Source organism: Mus caroli, chromosome 9 (assembly GCF_900094665.2).
Source record: "Mus caroli chromosome 9, CAROLI_EIJ_v1.1, whole genome shotgun sequence".
In the NCBI taxonomy this organism is placed as follows: domain Eukaryota; kingdom Metazoa; phylum Chordata; class Mammalia; order Rodentia; family Muridae; genus Mus; species Mus caroli.
The window spans coordinates 106,167,145-106,184,404 of NC_034578.1; the positions used below are offsets into that span (position 1 = coordinate 106,167,145).

General features: G+C 55.8%; 1 protein-coding gene across 8 annotated transcripts in view; it reads left to right on the plus strand.

Annotated features, from left to right (window-relative positions):
- The window catches only part of Als2cl (ALS2 C-terminal like), a 20,470-nt gene extending 3,435 nt beyond the window's left edge, over positions 1–17,035 (plus strand). For 4 of the 8 annotated variants that reach the window (XM_021172121.2, XM_029481600.1, XM_029481599.1 and 1 more), the window contains 25 exons: positions 697–828; positions 1,479–1,677; positions 2,006–2,071; positions 2,401–2,566; positions 3,027–3,158; positions 3,818–3,937; positions 4,956–5,014; positions 5,162–5,228; positions 5,581–5,777; positions 6,199–6,264; positions 6,571–6,669; positions 6,774–6,935; positions 7,269–7,380; positions 8,326–8,403; positions 9,241–9,371; positions 10,426–10,599; positions 10,733–10,829; positions 11,003–11,160; positions 11,721–11,786; positions 12,194–12,367; positions 13,150–13,192; positions 13,994–14,055; positions 14,186–14,335; positions 14,551–14,647; positions 14,918–17,035. In XM_021172121.2, the coding sequence (XP_021027780.1) occupies positions 726–828; positions 1,479–1,677; positions 2,006–2,071; positions 2,401–2,566; positions 3,027–3,158; positions 3,818–3,937; positions 4,956–5,014; positions 5,162–5,228; positions 5,581–5,777; positions 6,199–6,264; positions 6,571–6,669; positions 6,774–6,935; positions 7,269–7,380; positions 8,326–8,403; positions 9,241–9,371; positions 10,426–10,599; positions 10,733–10,829; positions 11,003–11,160; positions 11,721–11,786; positions 12,194–12,367; positions 13,150–13,192; positions 13,994–14,055; positions 14,186–14,335; positions 14,551–14,647; positions 14,918–14,998 (2,859 nt within the window). In that variant the 5' untranslated portion in view covers positions 697–725 and the 3' untranslated portion in view covers positions 14,999–17,035. The remainder of the gene's footprint in view (positions 1–696; positions 829–1,478; positions 1,678–2,005; positions 2,072–2,400; positions 2,567–3,026; positions 3,159–3,817; positions 3,938–4,955; positions 5,015–5,161; positions 5,229–5,580; positions 5,778–6,198; positions 6,265–6,570; positions 6,670–6,773; positions 6,936–7,268; positions 7,381–8,325; positions 8,404–9,240; positions 9,372–10,425; positions 10,600–10,732; positions 10,830–11,002; positions 11,161–11,720; positions 11,787–12,193; positions 12,368–13,149; positions 13,193–13,993; positions 14,056–14,185; positions 14,336–14,550; positions 14,648–14,917) is intronic. The other 4 variants (XM_029481602.1, XM_029481596.1, XM_029481598.1 and 1 more) reach the window with 4 other exon arrangements.
- Positions 17,036–17,260: the final 225 nt, after the last annotated feature.

Below are 17,260 nucleotides of genomic sequence, written 5' to 3' on the forward strand. Positions count from 1 at the left end.
TTCCTTCCCTCCCCTCAGTCCTTCTCTTTTCCCCTTCCTTTCTGATAAGGTCACATCTTAGGTTACTGCCCTGGAGTCCATAGCAAAATCCTGCTGCCTCTGCCTCCCCAGTGCTGGGTGTGCCCCACTACACTCTGCTGTCCTCTTGTCTCCCCTGTGGCTTCATCAGGAGGCCTCCAGACTGCTGTTGTATCAGATCTCTCCTGGCTTACTGAGCTCTATTTAGTGACAAGGACCCTGAGTCTGGGATATCAGCATATTGTTGAGCTGATATCTGATAGCATATCAGATATAGCACAACATATCTGATAGCTGATAGCATCCGTGCCCCTTGCCCCAAAGATCACAGAGTCCCTGAGTGGGTTCTTTCAGTGGAAAGATATCCAGGACCAAGAACGATGAGGTAGTTATCCCCCTGGGTGCCTGGGTTCGTGGAGTGTCTGAGCAGGCCGAAACTAGGCTGAAAGAACACATGCTTTCGGGCGGGAAGGGATGCTTCCCTTGGTAGTTTTCAGCTTTTATTCCCTCTGGGGCAGGGAGCAGGGCAGGGTCAGTGGCCAGAAGAGACCTCCTCTCTGTGAGAAGCTGGGCTTACTGATTGACTCTGATGTGGGTGGTTATGGGCCTTACCTCTGGGAACTGGGGAGGATATTTGCGCCCCTGCCATGTTCTCTGACCTATGTCCTTCTTACCCAGTAGGCCGAGTGCCTCGTCGCACCCTGGCTATGTCTAGCTCTGAGGAGGCAGACCTGCTCCGGCTGGAGGAGGTCTTCTCAACGACTCTTGCTCGAACCATCAGTCTCATCCTACAGCCTCTGCTCTTAGCTGGTGAGTGTAGGCTCTCAGTGGGGAAGAGGGGCACAGGGGGGCCCCCCAGGGATACAATTTCTCCCTTGTTAGACATTCTGAGATAGCCTTCTCAAACTCAAGTGGAAGTGCTGGCATCTTTTGATGGAACTGAGTGAGGTCTTGGCCACCAGGTCCTGGCTGTTGCCTTCCCAAATGGCTTCTGAGGACCACAGGCCTACGTGTACCGCTTGCCTCACTCCCTGTTCCCGCGAGGGGCTCCCCGGGATGCTTTGGAAAACCTTGATTAGAAGGCAGGACACATAAGGCTTTCTCACCTGGGGGGGGCACCCTTGGAATGTGGTCTTGAGCAGGTGTTTTCCTCTCTCACAACCTGTCTGTGTATCTCTAAGGTGGTTGGGAGTGACCCTGAAGACTCCACGTTCTGCACCTGGGTCTAAAGAGAAGAGGCAGAGACTCGGGGGAGCTAGAAATCTTGGTTGCCCCAAATGATTAGGGTTGTCCTGTTAAGTAGGAGGCACACATACAAGCCTAATTACTCAGGGTTCAGCCCTTTACCCCAGCATGCCCTGCCCCCGAGGAGCTCTATGGGGTACTAATACAGTCCTGAGCCGCCCAGAGCTACAGGGCCACCCATCAACACCAGCTCAGGGTGGCTCTGCTTTCCACAGACCCGGAGCCCTCAGATCCCTGTGGCAAAGAGTGCCTTCGGCTTCTGCAGCAGCTCCATGGGAGTGCCCAGCGGTTGTGGTATGTGACAGAGCAAAGCCTGCTTTCGCTGCGGCAGAGGCTATACCACCCACCTTCCAAGGGTCTGGAGACCGTGATGTTACTGAGCAATGCTGACTATGTCCTACAAGCCCACATGGAGTAAGATGCTCTGCTCTCACCCCTGCCTTTGGACAGTTTGTTGCTTGGCCACAGTGCCAGAGTGCCATCTCTGCTATTTGATCCTAAGGGTCAGCTGGGGTGGGTCTCCTATGGTCTAGGGTGTTGGCTTGGTAACAGGCGTATAGGCTCAGGCCTGGACCAGACCTATGAGATACAACTGTTGGGTCACGGCTTGAGGGCAGCTGCCTGGACCATCAGGATTCTGGCTGCTCAGTGGGTGGTATCTGGAACCCCCCCTCCCCAAGAGGGCAGGGGCTGAGTGTGCATTGGGAGCTGGGCTTTCAAGGTGATCCTGGGTTGCTCATAGATACATCAAGTCCTACACTGACTGCGTGGTGGCACAAGCCTTTCAGAAGGTCTCAAAGAAGAGGAGGTGAGCTTGGGGCTGACACAGTAGCCCCTATGTGGCTGTGAGTGTCTGAGGAGGGGGAGTTGGGGAAGACCACCCCAAAGCAGCAGAGTGGGTACTTTGCCCACCCACCACTTGAGTGTCTGCAGTTACTGCCCCTATCTCCTCTGAGGTGAGGGGGCAAAGCCCCCAGGAGGAGAGTTCAGGGTTTTGCTGGGCTAATGGGGTACAGGGTTGGTGTCCTGGGTCTGGGAGCTGGGGAAGTGGTTACCACAGTGGGTGAGGGGAGGTGCAGGTGGATGTGGGCTTGGAATGGGGACGTGGAGGCAGTATGTGGCCCTTCCTAAATGCAGTGAGTTCTGGAGGAGCCAGCGCAAGGCACTGAGGCAGCTACTGTCCTCTGGGAGCTCTGAGGGCTCTGTGGGCACCACAATGTGCCAGGCCCTCCGCCAGCCACTCTCCCAGCACGTGCAGAAATACGTGCTCCTCCTGCTGAGCCTCAGGGACACCCTTGATGAGGTGGGTACCAGAAGCAATCTAAGGATGGAGGTGTTGGGAAGAGGAAAAACAGGGCTCAGGCTCAGGGGACCAAGATAAGCCATAGGGAAGGGCCCCCGAGAGAGAACATAGCCCTCCCCTGGGGAGGGCCTCTGGAGGCATGAGTCTGCACTAGGGAATCTTGGGCACATGGCTTTCCCTTGATGGGACACCCAAAGAACAGACATAGAATTCTCTACTCAGTGGGAGGACATAAGGCCCAGGGCCACACCATGCTGTCATTGAAATATCCATCTGGAGGCTCCTTCATGCTCCCTTCCTGTCCCCAGAAGGGTTGTCAGGGAGAAGAGAGCAAGCTGAGCTGCGGCTTACGTTTAGGCCTCACCGGATGAGGCTGGGCTGGGACCCTCATGACCATCACCAGGATGGGGGCTGGTTCCAAGTCCATCAGATCCTCCCCTCCTTTCCTGTCCTCCCACAGAACCACCCAGCCCAGGAGCTGGTGATGCATGCTGTCACCCTGTTTGGAAACCTGCAGTCCTTCATGGGACAGGCCTTGGACCAAGCTGTGGCCACACAGGCCCTGTGGCACAGCCTCAGCAGCCGGCTGAGGGTGAGTGTGGGGCTTTGGGACAGTCAAGGAAGGAAAGGGGTTTGTCCCATATTGGATGTGAGGCTGTGCTGGGTGGTCTGAGTAGCTCTGTGACTCAGTTTCCCCATCTGGTAACCTGATGGCTGTCAGTCACACTTAGCCATCGGCTCGGGCAGCAGAACTGACTTTTCTGGTGGTGCCACCAATTACACGTGCCTGTCACCATCTAGCACAGAATATAATGCCCTGCAGGAAGGAGAGTCCCCAGAAGACTTGTCAGGCTTGGGCCAGGAGTAGAGCAGGCCAGAATAACTGTGGGTGACAGAGGGTATAGCATATCAGGAACCTGCTGGCTGTGATGGGGCAGAATGGAGACCACCCAGGAAAGGACAGAGAAAGAAACCATGCTGGTGTTCTGGGCTGGGTCAGGGGCGACCCCTCCCACTCCCTGCTCCCTGCACCTTGGAGCATCATCGCTTGAGTGTATGTGTGTATGTGTATGTGTGTGTGTCTGTGTGTCTCTGAGAGCGACAGAGAGAGAGAGACCTGGGTGATACCCCAGGCATGCTGGCTGGGATGGTCTCTGGGAGATGTCTGAGGTGCAGGAGAGAGGTGCAGCGTTGACCTGCAGCCTCCAGTATTGGCACCTGACCTTCTTGTGTCCCTCTTTATCCCACCAGGATGCGCTCTGCAGTCCTGCGCACCGACTCTTGCAGGATAGCCAGGACATCCCCGTGGTGGTCACTCCACTGCGGGCTGAGCGCGTGCTGCTCTTTGATGACTCGCTTGTCCTGTTGCAGGTTGGGGGGCAGGGAGGGGGAGCGTGAGGTGGGGATTCTGGGGTCAGATTGGAAACGGAACAGGAAAGGATCAGAGCTGAGGCTGAGGCCAGGGATTGTGGGTCAAGAGGAAGCCATACAAGGCTTCAGGGTTTGTCCCAGAGCCAGTAACCTTGGCCAAACTCACCTGTGATGATGACAGCATTGTCTCCCCTGCCTCAGCATGGCAGCCTGGCTTGGGGTTTGTTCTGATTGTGTCTGTAACTTCCTCTCCCTTGGTTGCAGTTTGTCTACTAGAGATGTTTCTAGCCCTTCCCTGCTTGTCTAAGTTCCTTTTCTTGTGGCTGCTACAAAATGCCTGACAAAACAACAACTTGAGAGAGATGGGGGAGGGGGAGGGGGAAGAAGGGGGAGGGAGAGGGAAGAAGGGTTTGTTTTAGCCTGGGCTTTACCCATGCCTCCGTTGTTTCTGTGGGACTCGCTTGACTCTCTGCTATGACCTGTAAGCTCCTCCATTCTCTGGCTTGGCCTTGAGCCCCTTCCACTTCCGGGTCAAGTGAGCAGCCTGCTTGGGTCAAATGGGAAATGATGCCATTCCAGAGAAAGGGACTGCCCATCAGGCTCAGAGCAGGGTAGCTTCTCTGGTAGAAGGGGAAACATGAGCAAAGGTGAAGGATGCTTAGGGCAAGCTCAGGAGGGCGTGGCTGAGCAGCAGATGCTCAGAGCACAGAGACTGTGGAGGCAGGTGCAGGAACTGCACGTGTCGGCCTCTGTGGGTGGGCCTCGATCCCCAGGCAAGAGGAGCCTTAGAGGTTTGCAGCAGAGGCTGGGGGGGGGGGCAACTATGTTTCTAGAAAACACTGGCAACCCCCACGGGGTGGGGGAGGCCTGTCCAAATCCTAGGGTGAGAAAAGAAGGAGGGGCTGCAGCTAAAGGGGAACAGGCCACTGTGGAAGGACTGTGCTCCAGGCCTGAGGGGTATCGGTGTCAGTGACTCCGCAAATGCAGCTCTGGATAACCCGGCTCCATCTTCTTCCAGGGCCACAATATCCACACGTTTGACCTGAAGTTAGTGTGGGTAAAACCCGGCCAAGACAAGTGAGTGACTCAGGGAGCCGCAGGTGCTCTGGATCCCCCTCCCTGTGCCCCATGAAATCCGCCCACGTCGCCGGGCTCCCACATGAGCCCCACTTCCAACCCCGGACAGAAATGGGGCTCAGGAATCTCTCACCTCTGTCTGCCTAGGTGTGTGCTTCACATTCTCACGCCTGAAGAAGAGATCTCCTTCTGCACCAGAGACCCCCAGGGCCAGGTGAGTGTATGAATGATGGAGGCCAAGCCAGAAGCCAGGGGAGGGCAGAGTGCCGACCCTACAGGCCCAGAAACGGATTGGGGGTGTGCCTAGGCTTGGGTATCAGGATGTTGGAGGAACGGGAATTTTTCCGTCATTAGATTGGAGTGGAGGCCGGCACCCACCATGGCACAGGCCTCTGGAGTTTCTAGTCCCTGGGCTGCTCAAAGGATCTCAGGTCTGCTGCCGTACCCTAGGAAGGCAGTGTGCCTGAGGACAGCATTGAGGGGATGGGACTCGGTGCCCAGGGAGGCCTCTTTGGGGCATATCTGCAGCAGCGATGACATGTCCCCTGCCTTCCCATCCCCGCCAGGTTGTCTGGCAGTGGAAGGTGACCCAGGCTGTGTGCCAGGCCCTCTGTGGCAAGAAGGACTTCCCTGTGCTGGGATCAGGCCGGGAGACATCTGTGCCTCCTGAATGTCGCTGTGTGGCCTATACCTTCCGCCGCGAGGGGCGGCTCTGCCAGGCTACCTATGATGGCGAGTGGTGTCGAGCCAAGCCCCATGGCAAGTGAGTCACCGTTGCTGCGAGCTGAGCACTTCCAGCACGTCATTGTCAGAAAGAAGGAGCTCGCTAGAAATCCCATTGACTGGGAGTCTCCTAAAGCTTGGTGTTGCCTTCTGCAACTCCCATGGTTCAAGGGGAAAGGAGAATGTCAGTGTTGCCAGGGCTCTCCCATGGGAGTTGTCAGGGGGTACCCCAGTGCCCCACAAGGCTGTTTGGACAGCTGTGCCAGGAGATGGGACTACTTTCTGTGAGGTATCTCAGCACCACGTGAGGACTGGGTGAGCAGAAAGTCTTCCAACTATGTCTTCTTCCAACTATGGAAGAAGTTAGAGTAGAGGAAGGGAGGGACTTTGAGGGCTCTGGGCATGCAGCTGTCTGGGGCTGGGGTCCAGTGGCCTGATGCTGTGGGCCTCCTGTGTTCCAGGGGAACCCTGAAGTGGCCAGATGGGCGGAACCACGTGGGGACTTTTTACCAGGGCCTGGAGCATGGGTAAGGCTGGCTGGGCGGGTGGGAACATGTGAGGCCAGTGGCTGCCCCAAATTCCCAAGCCTTGCACAGGAATGGTCAGATGGCCCAGTCTTCTCACTACATAGACGCAGAAGGGGAACCTTCCTTCCCATGGTGGGGGAGGGGTGTCCGGAGGACCTTTTGTAAGGGAACAGGGGATTCTGAGATCTACTGGGGGACTCCTTGGAGACAAGTACAACTGGGTAGCATGGAGGGACGTGACAGGGGCACCTGATCAGGCAAGTGGCCTGGATACTCACTTCCAACCCCACCCAACCACATGGTCAGCTTTGGCATCTGCCTGGTGCCCCAGGCCTCTGAGGACAAGTTTGACTGTTACAAGTGCCACTGGCGGGAAGGCAGGATGTGTGAGTACGGCATCTGTGAGTAAGTGACCTTTGGCCTGCAGGGGGAAGGTGGGTGGCGGCTGGGGGCGGGGCCGGGGAGCGGCGTGGCCTCTGGACTGAGCTCCAGGAGGCATATCTCTGCAGGTATGGCACTGACGAGGTGTACAAGGGCTATTTTCAGGCCGGTCTGCGGCACGGGTTTGGCATCCTCGAGAGTGTCCCGCAGGCTCCCCAGCCCTTCAGGTACACGGGCCACTGGGAGAGAGGCCAGAGGAGTGGCTATGGCATTGAGGACGACAGGGACAGGTGAGTGCTGGTACAGAGAAGCCAGAAGTCCAGCTGGCTCAAGCCGCAGTCCCTGTCTGTCCTCTGTGCGCCCCTTCAGCTTTTTTATCTTGTTCTGTCCTGGACACCTGTCTTGATGGCGCCTCCCTCCGTCAATGCTTCCTGCCTCCTCTAGGGGACTCCACCCAGCATGCCTGCTCCTAAGGATGACACCCTTCTCTGCCATCTTCTGTTTTCTTTGGGGTTCGTTTTCTAGCGCCATCTGTCTCCCCCGCACCCCCCTGACAGCAGAGCATCCAGAAGGCGCAAGGGAACTATTCTGAGCCTCCTCTCTCACACTCCCTCTTCCTTTAGGGGCGAGCGCTACATTGGCATGTGGCAGGCTGACCAGCGTCATGGCCCTGGGGTCGTGGTCACCCAGGCAGGCGTCTGCTATCAGGGCACATTCCAAGGGGACAAGATGGCCGTGAGTGGTAGTCCCTGCCCTGGGCACTATGTAGGTGAATTAAAGCCAAGCTGGGTGGGTGACAAGGGATGTCCAGCTCTGCCACCATCTACTCTGACTTTGGCACAAGCCGGGCTTCTTCTAGTCTCCCTTCCCCCTTTCGCAACTCAAGTCAATGATGCTGATGGGACACACATGAACTCGCAAGAGCCAAGTGTGCGGCAGGACAGCCAGTGGCCTCATGGACCCTGTGCCGGCCCTGGCTGAACCGTCACCATCTTCTGGAGTCCTCGAGTGACTCCGGCGATTGATGTCATTGTCCTTAGCATATGAATGACACCCGTTTATTGATGGCACACATCAGAGGACCTGCCCAACATCACAGTCACATCAGGCTGAGGCTAAGATCAAACCCAAGCCCCCACCCCCTCAGCCTGGGCCTCCACCTCTTGCCTCCGCCTCTCCACTAGACAGGGCCTTGATGTGTGGTGGGGCTCTGGGCAGCAGCTGTACCTGGTTTTACAGCTTGTTTGTTTAGATTCCACCTTGTTCTGGAAAGAACCAAAGGAGACCTGAAAGAAAAGGGGAAGGAAAGACAAGGCTAGGCCCTCAGCACAGACTCAGGGACAAGTTGACCGTGAACTTGTGAGGGAGCTTCCTGGCAGGTGCCGTAGGTCGGTCGGAGGTGATTGGCCCTGAGGACCCAGGGCAGTGGCAGGGAAACAGGGACAGCTGGAAGGAAGCCAGCACTTCCTGAGTATTCAGGGGCTTCCTGGAGAGGCTGCTGAGGAGGACTGACCAAGTCTGAGGGCTAACTAGGGAAAACAAGGGGTCCACAGGATGTAACCCTGGCCTGGGGAGGGCAGGGCCAGGGCTCGGGGGTTCTTGGCTCTGTGGGTCAGTGTCCACCCACCTTGGTTTTCTGTCCAATATCACCTTCCTCTCCTCTATTCTCTTCCTTCCCAGGGCCCAGGCATCCTGCTCTGTGAGGACGACTCTTTGTACGAAGGTACTTTTACCAGGGACCTGACGCTCCTAGGGAAGGTGAGTGGACGTCCACTTCTCTTGCCTCCAGTTCAGAGCCAAGGCTGATGGTAGAGGATGGACAGCTGGAGGGGATGCCCTTCCCACCTCCGTGTTGTCTCAGGGGCTCCATGTCCTTGCCATGCAGCGTGCAGTACTGACTTGACAGAGCCAGGTGACAAGGGACTGGAGGATTTGACTCCTGCCCAGAGGGCACAGTCTGGTTGTGTCTGCGCTGTGCTCCAGTAGAGCCGTCCCCACCCAAGTCTTGGGCAGCTGTCCCCAGGGTCACCATTCTTTCAGTGTCCCTGCTGGAGTTGGCATAGCAAAATGTAGTTGTGTTCGTTTGGAAATCGGGATAATTTTAGATGCAGAAGGACAGGCAGGGGCTGGAGAGATGGCTCAGCGGTTAAGAGCATTGACTGCTCTTCTAGAGGTCCTGAGTTCAAATCCCAACAACCAAACGGTGGCTCGCAACCATCTGGAATGGGATTCAATGCCCTCTCCTGGTAGCTTCTGAAGACAGCTACAGTGTACTCATATACATTAAAATATAAATCTTTAAAAAACAAAAAAAGGAGGACAGGTGGGTCTGGTGCCTTATGAGTGTTTAAGAGTGCTATGAATTTAGCAACTCCCCACAGCAAGGAATTGCCCCCTCTAGATCCCTGGACCAAGCTACCTCACAGCAGAGGTGGGTGAGACTTCTAGAATATTCTAGCACCTTGAATGGACAGATGGAACACTAGGTCAGACGTTCCCATCTGACCCACCCAAGCAAGCCCAGCATTGGCACACTTGTCTGGACAGCTGGCTTGGGCACACAGACATCTCTTCTCTCCCTCTCTCTGTCCTCAGGGCAAAGTCACCTTCCCCAATGGTTTTACCTTGGATGGTTCTTTCAGCAGTGGGACAGATAAAGGACTGTACACACAGGGAGTGCTAGACACGGCTGCCCTCCCACCTGACCCAAGCAGCACACGCAAGAGGTGAGAGCCCAACCTAATTGGCAGTTTGTGTTGTGCCTCTTCCCACCCAAGGCCTCGGGGCTCAGAGAAGGCCCTATTACCAGAGTTCCAGCCAGAGGCTATTGAAGTCTAGGGCCTAGTTTGAATAGGCTGTCTTACGTACACTGGAAGAAAAATAGGATTGTGAGTCTCACTTTGACCCTGGTTTTAGGTTTTCTTTTATTTCTAGGAAGATTGTGAGTTGATCTTGAAAGAAAGAGATAGACACATAGTTATAGATAGAGTTATAGCGCCCCTTGGTCTGGCTCTGAGCTCCCTGGTAGCCAAGAAGAAGAAAAGAAACTTGGTAAGTAAAATCACATGACTTCAAGAAGTAGTTTATGGGAGAGATTATTTTCCTATAGGAACAGAACACCCGCTTTTGAAAACTCAGTTCAGATGAATAGCTCTTGCCATGTGTTGAGACTCTAGGTGTGCCTAAGGGGGAATTACAGAAAATTGTCCCCGGTAGCATTTCAGAGGTTGGAGAGGGGTACAGAGGACTCACCCGCCTGCTGCCCCTGCTTCTCTCTGACAGCAGGAGCTGGGAGAGGAGAGTGATCCTGGAGGGGTGTGCCCCAGCCTGGCGGGGTGCAGGTGTGGGACCCCTGTGCGGTGACAGCGGGATATGGTTTTCTTTGTGAGATGTACCGTCGTCGGGTCTCACTCAGCCTGTTCGCAAGGCAGGATCCACCCCAGGGAGGTCACGGGAGAGGGCAGGACAGGAAAAAGCAGGAACCCTACACTTCCGGGCCCTGCTCTGTCTTGTTGCAAGACCGACCATCTGGATTTGGCCTCCAGTGCTCCAGGCCCTTTGCAGAACTATGTACCTGTGTCTTCTCCATCTCAGAACACAATGCCCCTCTCTCTGCCTTGTCTTCTTCTCTACTTGCCTTGGAGGTCAGCTGTCTGCATTCTCCATCCTGCTCCATTCCTGGGGCCGGGCTGGTCACACCGACCCTCTTAGTGCTGCGCCGAGCGAGGGTTTGCCAGCTCTGGCTCCATCTTCCGCATCTCTCACTGTTCCCAATCACAGACAGCTGGGACTGGGCACCTTCCCTGTGGAAAGCCGCTGGCAGGGAGTCTACAGCCCCTTCCGGGACTTCTTGCGTTTAGGCTGTCCTGGGGAACAGCAGGAAGCCCTCCTGGGCTTCCACATGCAGCGCTCCAGGGAGCTACGCAAGTCCCAGGAGTACCTGTGTTGTGAGAGGTGAGCCTGGCCCTCTAGATGGCCCTGCTGGTCAGAGAGGGTTAGGGAAGCTCTCCTGGGATGGGGGGGTGGGGGTGGGGGGGATGGGTACTGACACAGGGGTGGGCGAGGGACACTGTGCATGGTGCTCCAGGACCCACCCCGAGGACTGTGTGGGCAGCATGGAAGATACCCTGAAGGAGCTGCTGCAGCACCGCAAGCCCAAGGCCCTGCAGCAGTACCTCAGGAAGGTGAGGGCCCAGTCTTGGGAGGCCTCCTGCATCTCACAGCATGGTGCTAACTCCCTTTGGAGCTCCTGGTTCTCAGAGGGCCTCCGGGTACCTGTCCGGGAGGAGGCTGGTCTGGGCTTCTTGTGCTCCAGACCCTGGCTCCAAGCATCCCTGTTTGTCTCTCATGGGTCCAGGCTCTGAGCAATTCCCGACACCCCCTGGGGCAGCTGCTCCGCACCCTGATGATGACCTTCCAGGCCACATATTCAGGCATCGGGGCCAACAAACACTTGCAGGAGATGGCCCAGGAGGAGGTGAAGCAGCATGCCCGGGAGCTTTGGGCTGCCTACAGGTGAGCCTGTGATGTCACAGGCTGATGACCACGGCCTAGGGACTGGCCCAGGATAGCCCTTTCCAAGGCTTGGCTCTGTCCGATGCCTCTGACTCAAGTCTTGTTTGGTACGGGATCAGAGCTTGGTCAGTGTGCCAACGGTGGCCAGAGGTATAAGAGATGACAGCAAGAGCTTCCGATAGCTCCTGGCCAGGGGCCAATCCCTGTTTGGTCCCTGGCACACTCCTGACCCTATAGAAACCCTACCTTTGCTTTGGGCTGAGTGTGACCCTCGATTTCAAGCTCCGTCTATCCTTTCCCAGGTAGAACTTAGATCCCATAAATATTACATATAGGAGCTTCAGCTGCCACCAAAGTGCCAGGACCACCCAACACTCAACCATAGCTCCAGCCTTGGACCCCCAGTGGCAGGAGAAGCTAGACTCTGCAAGCATTCAATGCAGATCTAGCCAGCCAGTTTTGGGAGATGGGACTACCTGCCCTCACTTTTGGAAGCTGGGAGGATGGAGTTCTGTTTCAGTGGGCAGCAGCCACATCACGCCCCTCTCATCGTCTTGCAGGGGTCTACTGAAGGTTGCCTTGCAGCGCCAGGGCCAGACCCTGGAGGAGGAGAACATGGAGACCAGGTACCTGGCAAGGCCTTTGAGCCTGGGGCCTCCCTCTGGGTGACAATGCTTCTTAGGAAAGCACTGGGTGCATACATACGCTATCCACCAAGCATGGTGCGTTGACCATGTATACAACACGGTGACATATGACCTTGGTCCTGGGAGCCACCCAGGAGCGGGGGTTGGGGGGGTTGACGGGGGGAGCACCGTGCACTAGATACATCTTTCTGCTTGAGTTGCACAGAGGGGGAAGCAGTTGCCAGAGGCCTCCTCCTTCCTGTGCACCTTGAGACTGAGGTGTGGAGGGCATGAACCTAAGTCACACAGAGCAGGAGTTAGCCGTCCCCAGGACAGACTCCATCCAGTTCTGTTGGTGCAGCGCCGACCCCTGACAGCAGCATCTCCCACCCCTTGTGGCTTCTCAGGGACCTGCAGGTGCACGGGTTGCTCTTGCCCCTCATCCTGCCCAGCTTCTACTCAGAGCTCTTCACACTGTACCTGCTTCTCCACGAGAGAGAGGATGGGCTGTACAGCAGGGGCATCACCAACCTCAGCCTCTTCCCTGACACCAAGCTGCTGGAGTTCCTGGATGTGCAGAAGTAAGCTTGCCTCTGGCAGCCCAGCCAGGGGCTCTGGGGGAGGCGACAAACACCACAGAGCCCTAGGGATGTGGCTGGGTGCTCAACCATCCCACCACGGAAAACACCTTTGTTCCTCCACCCCCCCCCCCCCCCCCACCCCCCCACCCCCGCTGACTTTGCCAGAGCTTCGTGCCAGCCACTCCAGATTTACTGCCTTGTGGCTCAGTTCTTCCACTGTCCCCCAGAGAGAGCCAGCCTTTCCTATCCCTTAGTTCCCACAGTGCTCAGTGATCCCTTAGTTCCCATAGTGCTCCCTGTCTACCCTGAGTGCTGGCCAGCACTGACTGGGCCTGCCTCCAGATCCACCATTGGACTAGGACTGAGAGTGGGGGAGGAGGGGTCTTGAAGAGGAAACTGAGGGCTGCTCTGGGAGCAGCTAAGACAGGTGTTTACCCCTCCCCTCCCCCACCCCCACTGCCTCTAATACACCCGTTTTCCTTAGTGCCCCTCTGACGCATGCATGTCCCAAGTGCTTGATTGTCCCTGCTGGGATCGCAGCATTCTGAGGTCCCATTCTCCTCCGGAGCCTAGGGTTCCTTTGCCACACAGCAGCGGAAGATCTCCTTCCTACAGGACCCAGTGGCTTCCCTGGCCTTGGGCTGTGTGTTATACACCCCGAGAATGCCACAATGACACCATTCCCTTGCCCTTGCTTATGCTTAGCCCTTCCTGGGGGACACAGAAACAGGTCCTCTGAGCTCAGACTAGCAAAGTATTCCACCTCATGTCTCCAATTTCAGGCATCTGTGGCCCCTCAAGGACCTCAAACTGACCAGCAATCAGGTGAGAGGGCTGTGTTCTGCTTGTCTGGGAGGAGGGGCCTGTGGTCCTGGAAGGAGGAGGGGCCTGTGGTCCTAGAAGGAGGGGCCTGTGGTCCTAGGAGGAGGAGGGGCCTGTGGTACTGGGAGGAGGGGTGTGTGGTCTTGGAGCATCTAAGTCTTGACTGCCTAGGGAGAGGCCAGAGAGGGAGGAGAGACCCAGGCTTCCTTCCTGGCTCAGGTGACTCCCACGTGACCAGGTTCTGCAGCAGGCTCTATTCTTCTCCTGGCTGTGGCAGTGGGTTGTGTACCTGAGCTCTGAGTCTCAGTTTTCTCCTATGTAAAAAGAGCCATACCAGACAGCCATGATCAAGGGCACATGAGTCCACCCACTGTCTCGGGAGCACCTGGATCCTCCTAGGGAGACAGATTCTTGGCCTCCACCGCTTTTGCAATGCTAGGCAAAAAAATTCCACCACTGAGCCCGTTAACCCTAACCCTAACCCATCCACAGTCTTATCATATCACAGAAAGCTTGCAAGAAGTCAACTCAGGAACCTGGGTTTCAACAAGCCCTTGGGTCTGGAGACCATTGATATCAGCTTTGGAATTGAGTGTCATCAAATGATCTGTCTTGGTCCTCTCAGCCCGTTGGAACCTAGTTCCTCCATGAAGCTCACAGTGGAGCTGTGGGATTCCCCCCTGGGTCTCTTAGCCACCAGGTCAGGGATGTAACTAAGTCCGGGATGGTGCAGGTATGAGTGGCAAGGGACCCTAGGACCTGAGCACATCAAGCTGGACCCCTGTTTGCTCCCCATCTTTACAGAGATATTCTCTGGTCCGGGACAAGTGTTTCCTGACGGCCACTGAGTGTCTGCAGAAGATCATGTGAGTGTCTGCCTTAGTGGGAGCACGTGGAAGGGCACGGGGGTGGGGTGGGGTGGGGTGCTGTCTCTCCTCTTCCTCCTCCCAAAACGGAGCCCTGAGGCCTTGACCAGGAGTTGCACCCTGCTTACAGCACCACAGTGCACCCTCGGGAGAAGCTGGAGATACTTGAGAAGACCTATGGGGAAATTGAGGCCACGGTGTCACGGGTGCTGGGCTGCAAATACAAACTGCCCATGGATGACCTATTACCGCTGCTTATCTATGTGGTGTCCCGAGCTCGGTGAGTGGGGACCAGGAGCCCCCTTCCCCCCGCTGTCTACACCAAAACACAGGACAGAGTGGGAGTCGAAGCCCAGAAAGGAGCCAGTCTCATGAGATCTGGGACCATTTCAGAGCTGTCTAGCTCTCTAGGCTGGGGCTGCTCCCCCAGCTGTGGGGTGTCCGTCCGTGACCTCCCTCCTCTTCTCTACTTTGTTGCCATGGTATTTTCTCTAGAATTCAGCATCTGGGAGCTGAGATCCACCTGATCCGTGACATGATGGATCCCGTCCACACAGGTGGCCTCCATGACTTCCTGCTGACAGCTTTAGAGGTGAGGGACCAGGGCTCCGAGCCCATGGGAAGGGTCCTCACAGGGCTGGCGCTTGTCACAGGGCAGGCGAGCCTCACAGCCCTCCAAGCTGCAGCTCCAAGCAGTGTGCAGAGGGAAGGCTGTTTGCCTGCAGAACATGGCTGACAGCTGTTCCTAACCGGGGCCATGTGTACACAGGGAGGTGACACAGTGGCTTTCAGAGCCTGGAGCCATGCATGCTTTTGGGAGCAGATCTACCAGCTAGTGCCAACCTTGTGTCTCTCTCCCCAGTCCTGTTATGAGCACATCCAAAAGGAAGACATGAGGCTGCACCATCTACCCGGGCACTGGGACGCTAGAGAACTCTGGTGACACGGCCACTCTGGACCAAGTGCCTACTGTGGACTTCTGTGAAGCAAGCACTGACAACCTGCTCCCCACTGCCTGGATCGAGGCAGGCTGTAGAGATGGTTCTCAAAGGAGATGGTGTTTTGCTTCCTACAGGGCCACACCAAGTGCTACAGTGTGACCCCAGAGCTCATGGCTATCCTTTGGCCTCCGGTCTGGGCTCTGATAGCCCTTTCCTCAGAATTAGCACCATCTCGGGTGAGGAGCCCTGGCTGCACGTGGCCTCAGCCTTTACTCTGTAGCCATCAGACTCAGGGCTGCGTGCTGCATGGTGGTGGTCTCCATCATTCTTCCTGTTCAGTTCACGGCAGCCCTTCCCAAGATCTGGCTCCGTTCCGTTCTTTGGACCTAAATGGACATTCTCACGTCAGAGTTCATCTCATTTATTTTTCTCTCCCCCTGTCCAGAGGGTCCCAAGCTGCAAAAGGCTCGGTCTGCTCAGTTCTCTTTCCCATGAGGGAACCTGTTTCCTCCTCCTCAGCTGGGATTCAGTGTTGAGCTGGCCTCTCAGTAGCACCCGGGACAGGAAAACCGCAGGTCCATGCTGAGCTGTCTGGTTGCCTCTGACAGGCCCTGCCTTTTGCAAAGGCATGGGATATAAACACCAGCAATCATTATCTGGCCTGGCTTGCCAGCAGACATACCTGAGACTCTTTCTGACCTCTCTGTGGGAGAGACAGCCGGGATATCCAAGCTTGCTAGTGCTCTGACAGACGAACATCTCTGGCTCAGGACCATGAGTAAGTCTGGTCACAGTGCTGAGTTCTGGGTCACTGTTCCTGGCCCCGGGTATACTTCCCACCAATGCAGCCTGTGTGGGAAGGGCAGAAGGAGATGCTGAAAAAGGTAATGCCTAAGGCCGTGGCTGAAGCTCTTGGGAGCCTCAGAGATGGACACCTTCAGAGCCTCTCAGAAAGTGTGGAGCCCTGTGTGAAGAGAGCTGGTGGTTCTCCTGCACTGTGAAACCCAGGAAAAAGCAAAGAGAGACTTTCTCTTGCTGGGTCCACCAAATATCTCATCACAAACCGAGGACCCGGGCTGGAGTTCTACCAGGAACTTGTGTCCCTAGGAAGATCCTTGGAAGGGTTAAACTGACGGAGTCTCCTCTCTCAAAGACAGCCCTAAGTGCCTGTGACACAGTTCAGCTGTGACAAAAACCTGCCACCCACCCACCTGCCCCCAGCATTAACTGAACTCGGGCCTCTGGTCTTTGTGAGTCCTCAGGGTTTCCACAATGCCCTGATGGGTTTCAGGAGCAGCCAGGGCTGTAGCAGAGCCTACAGGCAAGTCTAACACATGAGGAGCATGCAGGAAGGAAGTGAGTGGCAGGCAGCCATCTGCATTCGGTGCTTCGGGAGGCCGATGGGGATGGGTTCACCTGCAGTCAGTGCAGGGCCATCTCAGTGACAACAGCCTCTCCTGAATGGATTCTTCTGTGGGTGGTAACTGTCCAGCCTGGAACACCCCCTGGTTTATGACCTAGAGTCATGCAAGAGGGCAGTCTGAGGAGTTCATGGTTGTTACCATCAATACCCTAACTGCCTAGATCCAGCAGGTATAGCCAAGAAATAAGAGAATCATCAGGGACTGGAGAGATGGCTCAGCAGATAAGAAGAGCACTGACTGCCCTTTCAGAGGTCCTGAGTTCAAATCCCAGCAACCACACGGTGGCTCACAACTACCAGTAATGAGATCTGATGCCCTCTTCTGGTGTGTCTGAAGTAACCTACAGTATACCTATGTATAATAATAAATAAATCTTTAGAAAAGAGAGAGGGAGAGAGAATATGAATCATCAGATCAGGCTGGATATAACTCCTGGACTCAGGAGGCAAGAGTGAGAGATGAGACACAGCTAGACTTGAACATCTTCACCAGGCCTTTTCATTCCCCGTCCTGCCTCATAATATGTTTTTCCCCCTCCCTACTTTTCTGGGTGATGGCCACAATTACAGTCTGCTTATTTATTCAGGATTTTTAATAAACCCATTTTCATCTTTATGTGTGTGTGTGTGTTCATGTGCATGTTGGCATGTCTGTGTTTGCACATACAAAGGCAGTAGCCAACCTCAGGTGTTGTTCTCAACCTTACTTTTTTGAAGGGGTCTGTCCTTGGACTTGGAGCTCACTGATTTGCCTCGACTGGCTCCCCAGCAAGCCAAAGGGATTCTCTACCTCCCCAGGTCTGAGGCTGCAGCTGCGCAGCTCTATGCCCAGCTATTTAAA